Source organism: Panicum virgatum, chromosome 5N (genome assembly GCF_016808335.1).
Source record: "Panicum virgatum strain AP13 chromosome 5N, P.virgatum_v5, whole genome shotgun sequence".
Taxonomy (NCBI): Eukaryota; Viridiplantae; Streptophyta; class Magnoliopsida; order Poales; family Poaceae; genus Panicum; species Panicum virgatum.
Window position 1 is genome coordinate 2,152,133 of NC_053149.1, and position 20,784 is coordinate 2,172,916.

A 20,784-nucleotide genomic window follows, 5' to 3' on the forward strand; every position below is an offset into this window, starting at 1 on the left:
AGGGATGCTAAACCACATGTATATGTGCAAGTGATATGTACTAGCAATAATCAACTAGAGAGTTATCATATTGTGTGATAGAGAAGCTCCAACCACTTCAAGCCGAATGGGACAGGCATCTATTGCAGGGATCAAGTCATAGTCTCATGATTGGTTTAGAACATCACATTTTCCTCTACTTACCAAAAGTAAAACTGATCCACGTCCACTTATGGACACAGAGAAAGATGCTATTTTTTTGTTGCTTTATGCTTATATTATTTCCATCCACAAATTGGTATTCCTGATGCGAAAGTGACAATCATAACCCACCTATGCTTTTCTAAACAATTCTGGAGGATGCAACAGATTCCAAAACAGAAATACGCTACGCAGAATGCTTTATTTGATTTTATAAACATATTCATTCCCTAGTCTTTTCTATCTGAATCCGAGATCTCAATCATTCACAAAAACAAAAGAACTGAAGTAGCGCAGATATGGGTTTGGACTCTCAAATACTGGGAAGCTGTTTTAGTTGATCGATAGAAAGTGCTCTACACTGCCAGCAATCTGGTCTTCATGCATATCTGACACTGGATCAGGCTGGAATCCACGCAGTGATCCATGACGGCCATAGCAGGTGAAAGGTGGGATGGCATACAACTCCACATTAAGTTTCTTTGATCTGACAGAAGCGTGGAAGTAATTACAAGTTGCTCTTCATATCCTCTGCCTTTGATAAGTAAAAGAACTGCACAATAACCTTTGACGTATGTTCCTGGCTTGCCGTTTACAGTGTGATACTGTGATGTAACAGTACTACTGAATTAGAGTGCTCAGGCAGCTCCTACCGGTCTACACATATAGATAGAAGTATCACTAACAGATTCTGACATGTTTATCCACATGATTCTACAGTCCACGCTTGCCAGATCTGTAAAATCACATAAAGATCAACTCCTTTGCTATGCTGATGGCTTTATCTCGACCAAGCAGCTTCTCAACAATGGCTAGGGAAAATTCTGTTGCAGTTCCTGGGGCTTGGCTAGTGATAAGGTTACCATCGACGACAACTCTATGATCACATGCACTCTGATCTGTGAGCAGGTGTGACATGGGTGGAAATGCTGTTGCCTTCTTGCCCTACATACACAACAGCAGAGATAATTCAGAATTGGTACACCTTACAACCAAGGACAAAGCCAGGAAATTTTCACATAGGATGTCAAATAGCAACAAATAATTATTCAGAGGTGCCAATGGAAATCTTTTACTATTTTTCACAAGGAATTTAGTGCAAAGTAGAAGAAAACATCAAGGATAAGGGTCCAGGGCTTTTCCTAGCCCCCAATCTCCATCCCTGCTTACAACTTTCTGTACAGTGTACACTATCACCATTTCAACGAAACAATAGGTCTTCTCCACTGTTTTATGAATGAATGTGCATGTTACAAAACCAAGGATATAGGACTAATTTTGAAAAGTGCATGAATTCTGAGGCAGAGAAAAGTACCTTCAGTAAACCATGGGGCTCAAGGACATGGGCAGGAGAGGCACATATCGCACCATATGGTTTATTTGATTCTGCTTGCTTTTTGAGCAAGTCAACAAGTTTCTTTGTACTAGCAAACTTCTGAGCACCTTGTAGACCACCCTGTATACATATAAATCTCTAGTGTCAGTGCAAGGCCCTAAAGAACTTTACCTGGGTAATTGGAAATAACTCAACAGCCATGTACCGGCATGACTATCAAATCGAATTGCATTTCAGAAGCTTCATCCAGCATCATATCAGCTATTAGATTAAACTTGTGACGACGGGTCACAATTTGTAACTTTTCCTCCACTGATGCAACAGTAACATTTACTCCTGCTCTACGCAGCACATCAATCAAATTGATAGCTTCCATTTCCTCTGAGCCATTAGCAACTGGCACAAGAACCTGGAGGAGACATAAAGGAAAAAAAATCAGGAAATGTCAAACTAATTCAGGCTAATAAACAATATTCGAAAGCATGAGTATTCTATCAAAATAGTAGCATTGGCGAAAGCAGCCTAGGTGCTGCTGTTTGAAATATGAATATTATCCTTTTAATGAATGGCAGAGCGCCTGTCCATTTTTTTAAAAGAACCATATCAACAGTCTACCAAAGACTCAATGATCACCCATAACTGATAATGAACAACATTTGCAGGGCAGTAGATTTGCTACATTGTTAATGAGAAATATGAACAGTCATAATTGAACGGAAACAAGGTTGCAGAGAACATGTGCACCATGTTTCGAGGGAGGCAGCAATAAGTTACTCCTATCACTATCAGAACCAGTGGAATAAATAAAATTCCAACATAAGGAAGAATACCAGAAAGCAACCTAAATGAATGAGGTTCATTGGAGTTCATTTTCATCTCATACCTGAGGTGTATCACTGCACTTCCATTCAACTGAATTAAGCTCTTCTATGGTATATTCAACTCCATGTTGAGGACGCACATACTGAAAACAAGCCATTTAGATTAATGAAATATGCCAAAGAAAGAAAAATGGAAAACAAAACAACTGAATAAATTACAAACAAATATGCAGCAAAACCATCCCTACACAGTACATATATCACATACCCTAATATATATTTATAGACAGTTGTTTCAGGGGAGTGGGAAAAAAGGGTGTCACTAACACTAAGCCACAGCTGACAGCACTAACACAACTGTTTGATACCAATTTATCATAGGTGTAAATTAACAAAATTCAGCTTCCTTGTGAACAATAATCATTAAGGCATACACTATTTGGAACCCTCATGTTCTTAACACAACAAAGAGAAACAGAGGAGTTTTATGGCTTATAGCTTACCAAAGGCCCAGCAACCTCCTCCATCTTCTCTTTGCCATATAGCCGCTCCACCAAAGCAAGAGCAAACTCAATTGCTGTTCCTGGACCCTGGCTGGTCACGGCATTCCGATCCACCACCACCCTTGAGTTCACAGGGATCACATCTGCAGTGAACTTCTCCATGAATGATGGATAACAGCTTGCCTGCAATAACAAATTAAGCCATAATTTCTCAGCATTGCACATATTTCCGAGCAAAACCAATGCACAGAATGTTGATCAATGTGGCACCTTTAAGCCTTTCAGCATTCCCCAATAAGCCAGCGTCACCGCGGGCGCAGCGCAGATGGCGCCGTAGAGGCCCCCGTTCTCGGCATGTTTCTTGACCATCTTCTCGAGTGCTTTGCAATCTCTAAGGTTAACTGAACCCGGCATTCCTCCCTGCACCAAACTAACCATCAACACCAGAAGAGCAGGCCATGCATCAACCTCCTGACGGTTAATTTGTTGACGAAAGCAGCCAGCAGTTGTTTCGTGCAAGAAAGGCAGTTAATTTGGAGTGGGGGGGGGGGGGGGGGGGAACTGAGGAGGTGAACGCACCGGCAGGGCGATGAGGTCAAAGGCCTCGCCTTCGAGGTCGGCGACGCGGCCGTCGGCGACGAGCTTGACCCCGTAGGCGGCCTCCACGACGAGGCCATCGTCCCCCGGCGGGTCGGCGGTGGCGACGGTGACCCGCGCGCCGGCGCGGTTGAGGACGTCGGCGGTGGCCGCCGCCTCTATCGGCTCCGTGCCGGCGGCAACCGGCACCAGCACCCGCTTGGCCGTCTCGCCGCCCGAGGCGAAGGCGCGGGCGTGGAGCAGGCGGCGGGAAGCGGCGGCGGCGGCACGCCTCACCAACGAAGACGCGGCGGCGGCCATCCGGAACTGCGAGCCCTCGCGCGGCGGGATCCTTGCCTTGCTCGCCGGGAAGATGCCTTAAGACTGGGAGGTGGGTTTGAGGGTCCGCCGCTTTGGCTTTCCTTCCCGTGAGATCAGGCTACTCGATTACGATTACGACTGGTTGGGTTCTTGGCTTCTTGCCGCCGTAGGAGCAGGGCAAGGTCGCTGCGGATTTGCTTCGGCGCCGAGCAGCCGAGCAGAGTGCGTCAGGTGTCAGCAAGTCGTCGCCACCGCTTCTCGTTGTTTCCTGGCGTAAACTATGCCAGTGACGCGTGAGGCCGAGAGCCGCGGCCGCGTGGCTTCTGCGCTGTACTCAATTGCTGCTCATCACTTTTGAAACTGATTTCGCTTTCAGTAGTTGGAGTGCCCTCTACCGTGGATACCTGAAAGTGTTCAAAATCCTTTCAGAAGTTTACATTTGAAACTGATCCCGAAAGTTTCTTTCTGATCCACTACTTTTGGCGACAAACAATGTCTTTGGACTCCTCCACTAATTAAAGTGCTCAATGTCTGTAGTCGGCTTTAGTCTGGAAAGGTTGGGGTGTTTGGTAGGGACTAAACTTTACTACTTTAGTTCTATCTTTTAACACCGATTAGATGGACCAAAATAAAAGCTAATTACAAAACTAATTGTATAAGCCACGACTAATTATGAAGATGAATCTATTAAGACTAATTAGACCATAATTTGATAATATTTGTGCTATAGTAAACATGGATTCGCCTCGCGAACTAGGTACCATTTATGCAATCTCATTAGACTATATTTAATATTTCTAATTGGTGTGCAAACCTCCAATATTACGGGACTAAAACTTTTAATTCCAGAATCTAAAAGGCACAAGGTTTGGAGTTGTTTGTATTTCTTTAACCTTCTCTCTTCTAATAAAACTTACTATAAATCTCTTGACGCTTAAGTGTTTGCTGAAAAAGATGCTCAACGTTTTCCTCCTTTTTAATGAATTCAAGAGTGTTTTGTCCTTTTTGCGGCGGCGGCAAGCGGCGCGGGAGCGCCGCCGACCAGCCGGAGTCGGACGTCAGGTGGGCAATGGTCGGCGACAGAGTTGAGAAGAAGATTGGGGAAGGAGAGGTGGGCGGCGGCTTGAACGAATTCCAATCGCACATAGCGATGAATAGATGCCCCGATTGAGCCCTCCCGCCTCATCGCTTGCCGGTCAGACAAAAAGCAAGCCATCGATCCCCCAGTGTCGACGCCGCCTAGCTCGCTGCCGAATGCCGATCGATGAGCGCAGCTGGCCTCTTCTCCACGATGGCCACGGCGAACTCCATGGCGGCCAGCAGTTGAAGGGAGGAAACGATCAAGATCGATGAAACTTTCAGCGTGGTGAGCGCGCGCGTCCAGTTCGGGGATGAGGACGATACATCAAGCTAGCACGAGATAAAGTTGATCTTGGTTTTCTTTTGTTTGGATGTGTGTGGCTGTGTGCGTGTGCGTTCAATGCAGATGCCGGCGCAGGCTACGTGCACGCAGTGAATGGATTGAGGCACGTAACGCGGCCGGCCAGTCGCGAGTAAATGCGGCGCACGCCAGCGCGGGCTGCTGTTTCATTGCTAGCCCCCTGCTGTTTTTTTTTTGCCCCCCTCCCATTCCCTGCAACTTCTATTCGTTTTTTTATACTAAGCCATGTTTCGATTAATGCAAAACCCTTCGCAAGTATATTTAAACCTTTTTTTATTTCTTTTACAATGCTTTGACCTTAATTTTCTACAATATATATACTACTGACACTCGCGTACGTTAAGTTGCATTGTTTCCTATCAGTCGTCGGCAATGCAAGCAGGGCCGGCCGGCGTGTACAGTACAGTACGTGTTGCGCCCAGCTTGCACACTGAGGAATGTTGAGTACCTTCTCCTGGCTGTGATGAGTGAATTGTCAACCGTGTGGTGTGATCGTGTGCTTGGTCTTTGGTTGCAGGTACACGGGCGTCGAGTGTCGACGGAGAGCTGCCGTGGAGGTGCTGTGGCCGATGGACCGTGCGGTGGACGGCGGTGAAGGGCAGCCGGGGCCGGAGCTCGGGCCGGGCGGCAGCTGTGGCGTCCACTCCTGGATCGAGGGCGCAAGCACCGGTGGATGGCGGGTTTCTTCGTTTGCGCCACAAAACCAAGTTGGCGGACGGCGGTTGAAGACGCCAAGTCGTGGAGGCACGGGCGTCGGTCTCGGGACTGGCGGAGGAACGGGCGTCGACGGCGTCTAGGGCCTCGCTGCGGGCGAGGAGGTGACGGGCGTCGGGCGGCGTCTAGGGCCGTCAGAAGGCCGAGGCGGGAACGGCGTCCAGGGCCACGGCGTGGAGGCGGGAATCTTTCCGCGCGTGGAGTTTTAGCGGTTTTCTCAAAACCGGCCACCTACCCGGGTTTCGTGGACCCTCCAAAACCGCGGACCGGATCTTCATCCCCACGGCGGCATCGCGGAGAAGACTTCGATTCGAAGAAAGAACCTTGGCCGTCGGATGAGTCCTTGTATCTTTTTCCGGTTTTGCCCCTATGGGCTTTCTAGTGTTTAGGTAAGTCTAGGAGTAGTTTAGTCCTTTAGTTCTGGAGTTAGTGGGCATAAATATCTACTCACCCACTCTCTCTTCCTCGCTCCTTGCCTGGCGCCCAGACGTGGAGCCGCCCCCTCTCCTAGGCGTCTCCTCCTCCTCCTCCTCCCAGTTCCTTCCTTCTTCTCTAGGATTAGGATTTTAGGGCTATAGATTTTTGAGACTCTTGTATGAAATTGATCGGGAAAGGAGGCCCTCTCCTCCTTGTGCCCTCGGGGCTTTTGAATTCGTTTCAATTTCATACATCTTGTGCCTTGTTTGGTTGAAATTCGATTTTCCCGTGTCGATTCTTGTGCACGAGATGAGGGGTTGTTTCTTGATGATCATGTGACGCTTTGAAGTGATTCTAATCCACCTAGCCTAGTGGTAAATCCTACGGAATCACAAGTCTTTTCAAATCGAAGCTTTTCACGTTCTAGGAAAACCTCATTCTTGCTCGGGAATTCCTCGATTCCTCCCAAACCATGGAGTGATTCGTCGATTCCTTTGGTGGATATGTTCACAAGATCTTTGTGATCGTGCCTGCAAAATTTGAGCCCCTTTGGACTTGTTTTGATCCTCCAATCGTCAAGTTTTCCAAAGGTCGCGGGTTGTGAAACACCAGTTCTGCTCGGGCTGGGTTTTTTCGTTATCGTCGGTTGAACCAACGCTTGAGATCAAGATCGTCGGATCAACCGGTGAGTAGAAATTTTGGCTTTTAGGGTTTTTTGCCTTTCTGCTTGGTTGCACCGGTGCATTAGTTCCACATGCATCGGTTCAACCGGTGAAGCTTCACCAGCGATCCCTGCGTGTTGTTTTTCTCGTTGCACCGGCGTATAGAAATTCATCAACGTCGGTTCAACCGGTGCTCAGTGCAATTCGTTTTGCAGTCTCTCTGGACAACTGCACCGACACTAGGGTTTTGTTTTCATCGGTTTAACCGGTGCTCGTTAAGTCCGTTTTGAGGTGTCTCTGGACAACTGCACCGACGTTGACTCTTGATTTTGTCGGATCATCCGGTGTAGTAACACCGGTTGAACCGACGCTGTTCAAACCTATACGTCGGATCAACCGGTGATTGCTTCTCTCTTGCTGCCGGCTCTGTGACGTCGGTTGAACCGGTGAGAGTTTTCTTCCCACATCGGTTTAACCGGTGCTCATATACCGCGCTTTCTCTGTTGCTCGCTCGCCATTCTTGACTCGATCTTGTAACATCCCGAAAACTCACCAAATTAAATCGTGCGCTAAAATTGTTTTTTTCGTCGTTAAGCTCGACTCCCCCTTAAACCCTGAACCCTAGCCCTAGAATTTCTCCTGAACAACCCGACACCCGAATTCAATTCACGTCCCATCTTCTTTCCCATCCAACGCGACGCGTCGTGACCGGCCGCCGCGAATCCCGCCCCCTCTTTTCCCCTCTCTTCTTTTCCCTCCTGGCCGCGTGCCCATCCCCGTGGCCCGCACTCGCGTGGCGACACCACGCGTGGCCGACCGCGGCCGCAGTCGCCGCTGGCGTGCACCGCCCCCCCTTCTTTTTCTTTTCCCTCCCTCCCATTTTTTTTCCTTTCTTTTCCTCTATTTCTTTTTCCCTTTTTCCATTTCTTTCCCCCCTTTTTTTCCCTTTTCCTTTCTTCTTTCTTTTTCTCCCTCTCTCCTTCCTTTCTCCCTCTCCCTCCTCTGCCTCGCTCCCGCACGCCCCGAGCGCCGCCGTGCCCGGCCCCTCCTCCCGGTGCGCACCCCTCCCCTCCTCCCCGAGCCGAGCGGCCTGACCGCCTCTCCTCCCCGCGCGCCCCGGCCGCCTCCTGCTCCGCTCGGCTGTGCCCTCCACCCCTGCGCGCGCGCCCCGCTCGGCCTGCCCTCGCGCGCGCACGCACGGCGCTCGGCCCGACCGCGCCGCCACGCCGCGCACCGCCCAACCCTACCGCACGCCTCGCCTCCTGGACGCGCACCCCGCCTTGGCCGACCCACGCGCGGCTCGTGCACGCACGCGCGCACTGCTACCCTCGCCGCGCAAGGCGCTGCTGCATGCCCGAGCTCGCTGCCCCGCTCGGCGCCGCTCGCGCGCACGCGCCGCACCGCCCTTGCCCCTGCGTGCCACGACGCGGCCGCCTGACCAGCGCCCCGCCATCACCGCCCCGCCGCACGCCGCGACGCCCGCCGCTGGCACCTCGCCCCGGACCTGCTCGGCCCGCACGCGCCCACGTGCGCCCGCAGCGCCGCTCGCCGTGCCCTGCCTCGCCACTCGCGCCGCCGCTGTGCCGAACAGCGCCTCCCCCACGTGCTCGACGACGGCCTCGGCGCCCACGCCCTCGCCGCACGCCGCGTCGCGACGCAAGCACGCCATTAATGGCCGCCGCAGAACTCGCGACGCCGGCCACCTACCCCCGCCGCATCACCGACCTAATCAGGCTATAAAAGCCCCCCCCACGGTGTCGCCGTCGCTCCACAACCCCGGCCGCCACCACCAGCACCCTCCCCGGCTCCCCTAGCACCGCCGCCAGAGCCGCCTAGCGCCGCCGCCGCCTGCCCACATGAACCCGCCGCCTCACTCCACCATAGCCCGAGCTAGGTAGGGGAATCGGAGCTCCTCCCTTTCCTCTCCCTTTTCCCTCTCTCCCCGGCCGCCGCCGTGGTCCAGGACGGCCAAATCGGCCGCCGCCGTCCCGCACGGCCGCCTCCCCTATTTCTCGTGGAAGGGGAAGGAAGGGGATGGCAGTTTTGCCACTAGCCCCCTCCACTTTCCCCTAAATCCATAAAGAACCCCCCCTTATGACCTTCTTTCCAAAAACACCCTCCCTGTTTTCCTATTTTGCAAACAAACCCTCCGTTATTTAAACTTAATGATAACTAGATCCCTGCACTGTTCTAGTGGGCCCAAATATTCTTAAAAATTATAACCAAGCCCTTTCTATTCCAGAAAAATTTGTAAACAAGTCCCTGAACTATTGATTTAACCCTAACCACCTCGTTGCCCTATCATTTTATGTACCAAACGAACTCTGATCAACCCGAAATTTCACCACGCCTCTTATAACTCAGTTTTGGCCATGCCATTAGAAAACCACTCGAAAATACTACTCCGTACTCCATATTTTATGTGATTCCGATTCGAGCTCAACGATAGATCTTTGTATTGATTGGATGCTTGTTTGTGTGTGCTGTAGACCACGGAGTGAACGAAGGAGAGCCCGTCAACGAGCAGTACTGTGAGCAGGAGAACGAGGACCAGTTCCGCGACCCCGAGCCCGAAGGACAGGACTTTCCCGAAGGCTACGAAGACGGCAAGTTCAATCCCATCCTTTGATGCATGTTTCTGTCCTAGTTTTTATAAACACAACCCGATGGCCTGTTTTAATAAATTGCATGAGTTTTGCTTGCATGAAAACACGGTTGGATAGCCACCCCTTGATTTGTGATGACCATTCCTTGACCACCTAGATTAATGTCTGAATTTGCTCGGACGTTAATCGATATTAGAATGCTTAGGATTTTACTCATAATACAGTTTATTTTATAAAGAAAATGTGTGCGTATGGGATGGGATAAATGTGTTGTTTTTGTAAAGAAAGTGTAGACGGGATGGATGGCATTTCTACGGATTTGCCATTAGGTGTGCTCGTGCCAATGTGGCAGGGCAAAGAAGGGAGATATCCATCTTGTCGTGTCTAAGGACCGAGTTGGTGTGTCATCTCACCTAACTCCACTATCGTGCAAACAACTCGACCGTTGAATGGGCAACGGCGTAGCATAAATCCCACTAGTTGGTGTGATAGCCATCAGGAGAGCTGAGAGCAACGGGTGACTAAGGAAAAGGGATAAGCCCCGAGTGACTTATGCCCGGTTATACCTAAGTGAACGGTCGATGACCCCTTGGTGCATCCCATGATGGCTAGTCAGGCTTAGCTATGGTGGGTAATGGCTATGTTGGGATCTACACCGACACGACGGTGTTCGAGTTGTGGTATCCTACTTGTGGGTAAAGTTACACACCTCTGCAGAGTTAAGAATCTATTCGAATAGCCGTGCCCACGGTATTGGGCGAGTTACGGTGTGGTCACATAACTAGTGTTTCACTGGGATGGGCTGGTGTGAGTGTTTTGAATTGTGTCCGGCAGTCGTGCCGTGTGCTACGACGGACGGGGAGTCCGGTAGCAGTTTTAAAATTTGAACTCCGTATTATTACAAAAACTGATTTTCTAAAAGGGTTTTCTATTAAATAACCCCTGCATAAAATATCGTTTTTCTGCAATTTAAACCGTAACCTTATCCTTGATTTACCTATGCATATTATTTGATATAACCCCTCCGTGGGTGTGGTTGGACTTGCTGAGTACGTTCATACTCACCCCACTCTTACTTTTTACAGAAGAAGACCCAGACTTCGTGCCAGACGACGCTGAGTAGGGTTATCGTTCTGCACCCAACCTTGCCTGTGGAACCGGCCCTGTTCGAGATGCCTCCGCTGTCGCAATACTCTGAGCCCGTGCTAGACCCTATGTGGTTTGCGGTCTGGTGTTATGTCGTAGCTTGGCTAATTATTATCATTATCTGTATCGAGTGTCCTCCAAGGTTTGTACGGTTTTGAACCATCTGATGTAATAAATGTGGCATCAGCCTCCTGGGACTGGTGTTTTGTATCACATTTAAGTCTTCTCTTATGAGGGGACGCTTCAGATCTCTTCGAAGCTTGTTCCTAGGGTTTGTGCTTTGTGTCTAGCTCAGCTATAGCTACACTTTACACACTCTAGAAGAGAGGACTTGTGGTGCGCGTTTGGGATTATAGGCCAAACTTTCCTTGAAGAAAATTTTAATTGGCTCCCATTCACCCCCTCTGGTCGTCTTTTCGGTCCCTCAATTGGTATCAGAGCTTGGTTATGGTTTTCATTACCTTAACCGATTCGAAAAACATTTGGCGACCATGGCAAGTCTTGGTAAGATTCATGTGTTTACCGGCGAGGACTATGCCTATTGGAAAGTTCGCATGCGGGCTTTCTTGCAGAGCTTGGGAGCCGAGGTTTGGGATATAACTAAGAACCAGGCTTACGAGGTGCTTGCCGTTCGGGTCACTCCTCTTCAAGTGACCGAGCACGAGGCTAACGCCAAGGCTGTCAATGCCTTGTTCGCTGGCGTTTCTCGTGCGTTCTCACTCGTCCAGGGTTTTTAGGAAGCCCACAAGATTTGGATGTGCCTTGAGAACTACCACGAGGGCACACTTCAGGTTAAGGCTAGACTTTTCGAGACTCACCGGCATGAATATGAGAACTTCACACAGGGGCCAGGTGAGAGCATTGGCGATATGTTCAATCGGTTTCAATCGATTGTGAACAAAGTCAGTGCTAACAAATCTGCTGATGCCCTTGACTACACAGAGCATGAGAAGGCTCTCAAGTTACTCTACGCACTTGAGCGCTCTGTGTGAGATCTCAAGGTGAACACGATCATCGAGTCTGCAGGCTATGAGACTCTGACCGTGAATGAGCTATTCAGCAAGCTCAAGGCCACTGAGGTGGATAACCAGAAACAAACCAAACTCAATGGTTCCCCTCCTTCCAAGAGCATCGCTCTTGTGATTGGCCCAGGTGGATCGAGCTCTAACGCTAATTTTGCTCTTGGCTTTTCTCTTGCCTCTTTGCCTTCTGTTGCAGATGAGCAGTTAGAGACGCTGGGCGACGACGACTTATGCCTCCTCATCAGCAAGTTCCAGCGTATCTACCACAACAGGAAGAGGCAAAAGAACCCCGGGTGCTACTACTACGGCGATCCGAACCATTTCGTCGCCGACTGCCCCAAGAAGTCCGGCGGTGGCCAAAACAACAACTTCGACTACTACCGCCACCGCGACCGCGATGAGGAAGGCTCCAACAAGGAGTGTCGGTGCCACAAGCACCGCAGCCATGACCGGGACAAGGGAGGGCGCTTCGACAAGGAGTCGATCAAGAAGCGTTTCCAGTACAAGGCCAAGAAGCGGGAGAAGGCTTTCTTAGCGCAGCTCAGCGACCTTGACAAGAGCTCCAACACCGACCGCTCTTCTTCATCGACCTCCGACAACGATGACAAGAAAAAGAAGAAGCGGGACAAGGAAGCCACCGGCTTCATCGGCCTTTGCCTGGCGGCTGGTCGGCACAAGAGTTTCTGCACCATGGCGGGCGAGGCCAATGGTGCTCGTGCGTCTCCAGGTGGACATGCTACACCGACGCACGACGACTCTTCTCCTGGATCCGAGAGTGATTCAGAGGTAAACTCCACTATCGACCTGCTTGATACTGAGGTTATGGAGTTGTACGTTGCTCTCGACAATCAGAAAAAGCTGCTTAAGGAAGCAGCTAGAGAACGTAAGTGGCTTAGGGTTGAGCTGGCGTGTGCTAGAGAGAAATCTGGTGAGGATGAGTGCGCTGGCAGCATATCTCACATGAATGATCTTGTTGCTCTTCGTGCCAAGCATGATGAAAACGTAGCGAACTTGGATGTTGCCAAGATCTCGCTGGCTGACGTGTCTCACAAGCTAGCCAGGGCCAAGCATGAGCTTGAACTGGCCAAGGATGCTCCTATCGTTAGTGATGTGCTTGAATGTGATGAGTGCTCTATCTTTAAGTCTGATCTAGCTTCTTTGTAGTCTAAGTTTGCTACTGTTGTGTGTGAGCTAGAGGAGCTTAGGTCTAGGCCTGTTCTGCTTTTTGCTTGTAAGTTTTGTCCCACGCTTAGGTCGGAGCTAGATGAGAAGAACACTTTGATTAAGTCTTTGGGGAAGACTAAGATCGTGGAGTCTAGCCCACCTATTGATTGTTTTGTTTGCCCTGGTCTGATTTCTGACTTGGATGATCATGCGGTAGAGAAAGCCAACTTGGAGAATGAGAACACATATCTTAGGGTGATTCTTAGTTGGGTTTCTGATCGTGAGCCGCAGTTGGGCATGATGATCAAGCAGTTTAAGCGTGGTGATGGGTTTGGGGTAGGTTATACCTACATGTAGTCAAACTTTGACATGCTGTATGGTAAGATCGGCAAGGCTGCTAGAGTTCCGAGTGCTCTAAACACTGCTAGTACGAACACGCAACCTTAGCTTGTTGACCCCGTGGAGGGTGTGCTGAAAGAACAACCAAAAACACCTCCACAGAAATAGGTTTGGGTTCTAAAGCCCAATGAGCTGAGGAATCCCCTCGATACGCTCCCTGCTGTCACAGCCCAGGTTGCCCAGAAGAAGGGGGCTGCTCCTTTCCGTCCAAAGGCGGGGCCTCCACCTCCCAAGAGAGAGGTGAGGTACCACTGCGAGTACTGTCACAGAGACGGTCACTTGGAGGAGTTTTGCTTCAGGAGAAAGTGGTGTGAGGCGTGAGCAGGAAAGACGTAACTCGAACATGTATTCTGCTCGAGTGCATGGTCCTCCTCGGCGTGGTGGTAGGCAAGATGCTAGGGCGCGCCGTGTAGGTGGAGGACAGAGAGACAGTGGTGATTACCGTGCTCCAGCGGGTGGTCGCTTTGCCGGTTGTGCTCCTAGTCGTCCTCAGTACGGCTATGGACCACGGGATCGAGGCTTTGGAGGAGGTTACGAGACACCACGCTTTCCTCGCGGTGGTGATTGTCAGCCTCGCGGTAGACGGGACGGGGGATACACTTTGCTTGATTTTGCTAACCCTTATGTAGAGCAAATGGCTCAACACTGGTTTGCTTCACACTTTGCTAACCCCAGTGTTGAGACATTTGCTCACCTTTTGTCTCGCTACTGATGTGCAGGCCGGAGGCTTGGAGAACAGGTGGATCATGGACTCCGGTTGTTCGCGCCATATGACCGGGAATGACAAATGGTTCTCCAGCCTCATCCCGATGCGCTCAAAGGAGTACATTGTGTTCGGGGACAATGGAAGAGGAAAGGTACGTGGAATTGGCGTTGTTCATGTTTCCGATCGCTTTACCCTGAGAGAAGTTGTTTTGGTTTCGAACCTTGGGTTCAATTTGCTCTCTATTTCGCAACTTCTTGATGAGGGGTTTGAAGTTTGCTTCAAGGAGGGTTGTTCTCGTGTTTTAGATTCCAGAGGAGATTTGGTTTGCCGGATTTTACCTCGCGATCGGGTTTTCTTGGTTGACTTCTCTGGAACTTCTCTTGGTCCTCCTTGTTGCTTGTTGGCTGGTCCTTCTTCTGATTTGTGGAAGTGGCATAGGAGACTTAGACATTTAAGCTTTGATTTGTTGTCGAGACTTAGCTCACTTGGCCTGATCCGAGGATTGCCCAAATTGAAGTTTGAAAAGTATCTTGTTTGCCACCCGTGTCGCCACGGGAAGATGGTTGCTACCTGTCAACCGCTGATTAATCAAGTGATGACCACTCACCCTGGAGAGTTGCTACATATGGACACAGTTGGTCCTTCTCGGGTGATGTCTGTTGGTGGGAAGTGGTATGTTCTTATGATCGTGGATGATTTTTCTCGCTATTCTTGGGTCTTTTTCATGAGAACCAAGAATGAGGCTTTCGAGTTTGTTCGAGACTTGATCTTGAAGTTGAAAAACGAGCTACCCCATGCTATGAGAGCGATTCGCAGTGACAATGGCACAGAATTCAAAAATGCTTGTTTTGACACCTTTTGCAGTGATCAAGGTCTTGAACACCAGTATTCTTCCCCCTACACTCCACAGCAGAATGGGGTTGTAGAGCGGAAGAATCGGATGCTGGTTGAGATGGCTAGGACGATGCTCGATGAGCATAGGACTCCTAGAAAGTACTGGGCTGAGGCGGTTAACACCGCTTGTTATGTGTCCAATCATATTTTCTTGCGTTCTTTCATGCACAAGACTTCTTATGAGTTGCGATTTGGATGCCAGCCCCGTGTTGACCATCTCAGAATTTTCGGTTGCCGGTGTTTTGTGCTGAAGGAAGGAAATCTTGATAAATTTGAGTCTCGGTCATCTGACGGTATTTTTATCAGTTATGCTTCTCACTCTAGAGCTTACCGTGTGCTGATTATTGATACTAACATTGTCAGAGAAACTTGTGAAGTCACTTTCGACGAGACTGCACCGTGCAATTCTTCTGTCTTTGAGGTTGCAGGAGATGATGAGCTCGGCACCCCCATCTTTGAAGATAAGGAGGAAGAAGCTGCGGAGGCTGATGATGTGGCTACCACACGTGCTGTGGACCCAGCCGCCTTTGCCACGAGCTCGGACGATGATGACGGCCCCGACCCGACTGCATCCACTTCCCGGGGGCCGATCGAGCAGGTGACTCAGCCTTCACCAGCTGCACCTGAGTAGACACCAGTTTTGGTTGAGGAGGAGGCGACTTCGACAAGGAAAGCACTGCGACACATTCAGCGTCGTCATCCACCTCAACAGATGCTAGGTGACCTCAACGAGCGAGTCACAAGTTCTAAAGTAACATGTATCGCTGGCTTTACTCATTCTGCATTTGTTGTTTCTTTTGACCCCAAAGATGTTGGACACGCACTTTCTGACTCCAATTGGGTCAATGCCATGCATGAGGAACTCGAAAATTTTGAAAGGAATCAGGTTTGGGTTTTGGTTGAACCTCCACCTGCTTGCAACCCCATTAGAACCAAGTGGGTTTTCAAGAACAAGCAAGGTGAAGATGGGTTGGTAGTGCGGAACAAGGCTCAACTTGTAGCCCAGGGGTTTTGACAAAAGGAAGGGATAGATTATGACGAAACTTTTGCCCCGGTAGCACGCTTAGAAGCGATTCAAATTTTTCTTGCATTTGCTGCTTCCAAGGGTTTTAAAGTTTTTCAAATGGATGTGAAATCTGCTTTCTTAAATGGTTTTATTGAAGAGGAAGTTTATGTGAAACAACCCCCTGGTTTTGAAAATCCCAAGTTTCCAAACCGAATTTACAAACTTCAGAAAGCTCTTTATGGTTTGAAACAGGCGCCTAGAGCTTGGTATGATAGGCTTAAAATTTTTTTGTTTGCTCAAGGTTTTAAAATGGATGTGTTATAAAACCTTGTTCCTCATGCGCTCGGGCTCTGACTTTTTATTGGTTCAGATTTACGTGGATGATATCATATTTGGTGGCTCTTCTCACGCTCTTGTTTCTAAGTTTTCTGAGCAGATGTCCAGGGAGTTCGAGATGAGCATGATGGGTGAGCTGCAGTTCTTCCTCAGGCTGCAGATCAAGCAAACTCCTCAGGGCATGTTCGTCTATCAAGCCAAGTACACCAAGGACTTGCTGCGGAAGTTCGACATGAGTGACTTGTCTCCTCAGCCGACTCCGATCAGCACATCGACAGCGCTTGATGCGGACTTGGATGGCGAGGCGGTTGACCAGAAGGAGTACAGGAGCATGATTGGTTCCCTTCTGTACCTGACGGCGACCCGGCCGGACATTCAGTTCGGGGTCGGCCTCTGTGCGCGGTATCAGGCTTCACCACGCACCTCCCATAAGCAAGTGGTGAAACGCATTTTCAGATACCTCAAGTTCACTCTTGAATTCGGTCTTTGGTATTCTGCAGATTCATCTCTTGCTTTAGTTGGTTTCTCGGATGCCGATTTTGGTGGGTGCCGGTTGGAGCGCAAGTCGACTTCTGGCACTTATCACTTTCTCGGTACATCGCTGGTTTCGTGGTCCTCTCGGAAGCAAGCTAGTGTAGTGCTCTCTTCCACAGAAGCCGAATACGTTGCCGCTGCTAGCTGCTGCTCTCAGATTCTTTGGATGAAACAAATCTTGCATTATTATGGGTTGAGTTTTGGTAGGGTTCCCATCTTTGTAGACAACATGTCTTCCATTTGCATTGCAAAGAACCCAGTGCTCCACTCCAGAACCAAACACATAGACATCAGGTTCCACTTCCTGCGAGATAATTATGAGAGAGGCCACATAGACATGATCCATGTACCATCCGAGAGGCAAACCGCAGATATCCTTACCAAACCACTTGAGTTTGAGACTTTTGCTCGCTTGCGAGGGGAGCTTGGGGTTTGTTACCCCTTTTAGTTGCTAGTTTTTCTTTGGTTAGCTTTGTAGGTCTTGGTTCCTTGTTCTCTTCGTTTTTCTAGATTTGGTAGCTGCATTTTGCACTTGCATTGTACATTTCAGCATTTTTGCATTACCTCACTTGCACTAGCATTCATGAATACTTTGCTATGATCCTCTAGTGCTTGCTAGTGTTAGTCCATAAATGTGATCATGAATAACTTGCTCCACTGTGTATATGACATCCTCTGAGTTAAGCTATTTTGTTTTAAAAATTTGAAAACGTGGTCACCATGTCTTGGCTACTAGCATGTTAGGGCGTATTGATATGCTTTGCTATCTTATTCATGTTAGTATAGCTTCTTGATACTTAACTTGTTGTAATGTATCCTAGTTCAGCAATTCATATTTGACATGATATAAAATTGATAAAATTGCTTGAATTGTGCTTGAAATGGAATGGAAAGATCTAGGTGGGATTGCTTGTCGCACTGACCGAGCTTTCGGGACGGCTCACTTTGCACTTGTGAGAACCCGGGCAAGACTGTGCATGACTGAAATGAGTGTCTTAAGTTTCTGATTGCCTTTGGCATAGGCTTGGCCTCGTTGCTAAGTAAAGCATGACAAGCTTTCAACCCCTGGCATTAACATTTGCTTGATATAATTTGATTGCATAATGGATGTTTGCAACATGCCTTGGCTGTTTTTGGCTCACCTGTATGAGTTTGATTAGCACTTATTTCCATTCCCTACTTGTTAGTGCTAGATCATGGGTGATGCTTTTATTTCTGCTAAACTGAACTTGCTTAGCTCTAGACTGATTTGATATACCCTGTTGAGCTAGATGCAGGTCTTGTTTATGGATGCACACATGCTTGTGACTAGATGTTGCTCATATCCTTGTATCCCTGAATGCTTTCACTTACACCTCCTGCATTGCATTCATTGCATAGCATATTTTCAGGGGGAGTCTCAGTTTCAGGGGAGCTTTAGATCTGTTGAGCCTTGATGTGTGCATCTGCCAACAAGGGGGAGAAGTTTAGTGATCGAACAAGGGGAGAATTGTTTGATTTTTGAGAAAACCAAAAACTTGTTGTGCACAGGGCTTTGAGAGTGCATACATGTGGCGAGAGTTGCACTGGTGAGGGGGAATGCATTTCAGGGGGAGTTTTAGGGGAGTTTCGGCCTTGTTTGGCTCCTAGTTTTCCTGGTTTTCCCTCTGCTTCTGGCATGATTGTGTCGAGCCCTGCCTCTGTCCTTGAGAAGTCATGCTTGTGTTTGATCGATTGCGTCGAGCCGTTACCCTTGTCTTAGGGAATCGATCTTTGCTTGGTCAAGTGACCTGTTCTTGTTTCTTTCGAGCTTTTGTCACTTGTTCGAGTTCTCCTTCTTACTTGTTTTTCTCGGTTTTTGCTTCTCTCTTAGTTTGTTTTTGTTTCGTTTGTGGTGTGTTGACGATGCACTCATCAAGGGGGAGATTGAGGAATGTTGAGTACCTTCTCCTGGCTGTGATGAGTGAATTGTCAACCGTGCGGTGTGATCATGTGCTTGGTCTTTGGTTGCAGGTACACGGGCGTCGAGTGTCGACGGAGAGCTGCCGTGGAGGTGCTGTGGCCGATGGACCGTGCGGTGGACGGCGGTGAAGGGCAGCCGGGACCGGAGCTCGGGTCGGGCGGCAGCTGTGGCGTCCACTCTTGGATCAGGGGCGCAAGCACCGGTGGATGGCGGGTTTCTTCGTTTGCGCCACAAAACCAAGTTGGCGGACGGCGGTTGAAGACGCCAAGTCGTGGAGGCATGGGCGTCGGTCTCGGGACTGGCGGAGGAACGGGCGTCGACGGCGTCTAGGGCCTCGCTGCGGGCGAGGAGGTGACGGGCATCGGGCGGCGTCTAGGGCCGTCAGAAGGCCGAGGCGGGAACGGCGTTCAGGGCCACGGCGTGGAGGCGGGAATCTTTCCGTGCGTGGAGTTTTGGCGGTTTTCTCAAAACCGGCCACCTACCCGGGTTTCGCGGACCCTCCAAAACCGCGGGCCGGATCTTCATCCCCACGGCGGCATCACGGAGAAGACTTCGATTCGAAGAAAGAACCTTGGCCGTCGGATGAGTCATTGTACCTTTTTCTGGTTTTGCCCCTACGGGCTTTCTAGTGTCTAGTTAAGTCTAGGGGTAGTTTAGTCCTTTAGTTCTGGAGTTAGTGGGCATAAATATCTACTCACCCACTCTCTCTTCCTTGCTCCTTGCCTGGCGCCCAAACATGGAGTCGCCCCCTCTCCCAGGCGTCTCCTCCTCCTGCTCCCTGTTCCTTTCTTCTTCTCTAGGATTAGGATTTTAGGGTTATGGATTTTTGAGACTCTTGTATGAAATTGATCGGGAAAAGAGGCCCTCTCCTCCTTGTGCCCTCGAGGCTTTTGAATTCGTTTCAATTTCATACATCTTGTGCCTTGTTTGGTTGAAATTCGATTTTCCCGTGTCGATTCTTGTGCACGAGATGAGGGGTTGTTTCTTGATGATCACGTGACTCTTTGAAGTGATTCTAATCCTCCTAGCCTAGTGCTAAATCCTACGGAATCACGAGTCTTTTCAAATCGAAGCTTTTCACGTTCTAGGAAAACCCCATTCTTGCTCGGGAATTCCTCGATTCCTCCCAAACCATGGAGTAATTCGTCGATTCCTTTGGTGGGTATGTTCACAAGATCTTTGTGATCGTGCCTGCAAAATTTGAGCCCCTTTGGACTTGTTTTGATCCTCCAAGCGTCAAGTTTTCCAAAGGTCGCGGGCTGTGAAACACCAGTTCTGCTCGGGCTGGGTTTTTTCGTTATCGCCGGTTGAACCAACGCTTGAGATCAAGATCGTCGGATCAACCGGTGAGTAGAAGTTTTGGCTTTTAGGGTTTTTGGCCTTTCTACTTGGTTGCACCGGTGCATTAGTTCCACATGCATCGGTTCAATCGGTGAAGCTTCACCAGCAATCCCTGCGTGCTGTTTTGCTCGTTGCACCGGCGTATAGAAATTCATCAACGTCGGTTCAACCGATGCTCAGTGCGATTCGTTTTGCAGTCTCTCTGGACAACTGCACCGACGCTAGGGTTTTGTTTTCATCGGTTTAACCGGTGCTCGTTAAGTCCGTTTTGAGGTGTCTCTGGACAACTGCACCGACGTTGACTCTTGATTTTGTCGGATCATCCGGTGTAGTAACACCGGTTGAACCGACGCTGTTCAAACCTATACGTCGGATCAACCGGTGCTTGCTTGTCTCTTGCTGCCGGCTCTGTGACGTCGGTTAAACCGGTGAGAGTTTTCTTCCCACGTCGGTTTAACCGGTGCTTATATGCCGTGCTTTCTCTGTTGCTCGCTCGCCGTTCTTGACTCGATCTCTTCGAAGCTTGTTCCTAGGGTTTGTGCTTTGTGTCTAGCTCAGCTATAGCTACACTTTGCACACTCTAGAAGAGAGGGCTTGTGGTGCGCGTTTGGGATTATAGACCAAACTTTCCTTGAAGAAAATTTTAATTGGCTCCCATTCACCCCCTCTGGTCGCCTTTTCGGTCCCTCACACACGGCTGTGCCCGTGCGTGCATCC

General features: G+C 49.5%; 1 protein-coding gene across 1 annotated transcript; it reads right to left on the reverse strand.

Annotated features, from left to right (window-relative positions):
- Positions 1–354: 354 nt before the first annotated feature.
- On the reverse strand, positions 355–4,019 carry LOC120675742 (protein DJ-1 homolog A-like). Its single transcript, XM_039956951.1, has 7 exons — positions 3,420–4,019; positions 3,111–3,260; positions 2,841–3,023; positions 2,400–2,480; positions 1,722–1,925; positions 1,496–1,636; positions 355–1,125 (listed from the first exon to the last, which is right to left on the reverse strand). The coding sequence occupies exons 1-7, from the start codon at positions 3,735–3,737 to the stop codon at positions 925–927; spliced, it is 1,278 nt and encodes a 425-aa protein (XP_039812885.1). The 5' UTR covers positions 3,738–4,019; the 3' UTR covers positions 355–924.
- Between the last annotated feature and the right edge of the window lie 16,765 nt (positions 4,020–20,784).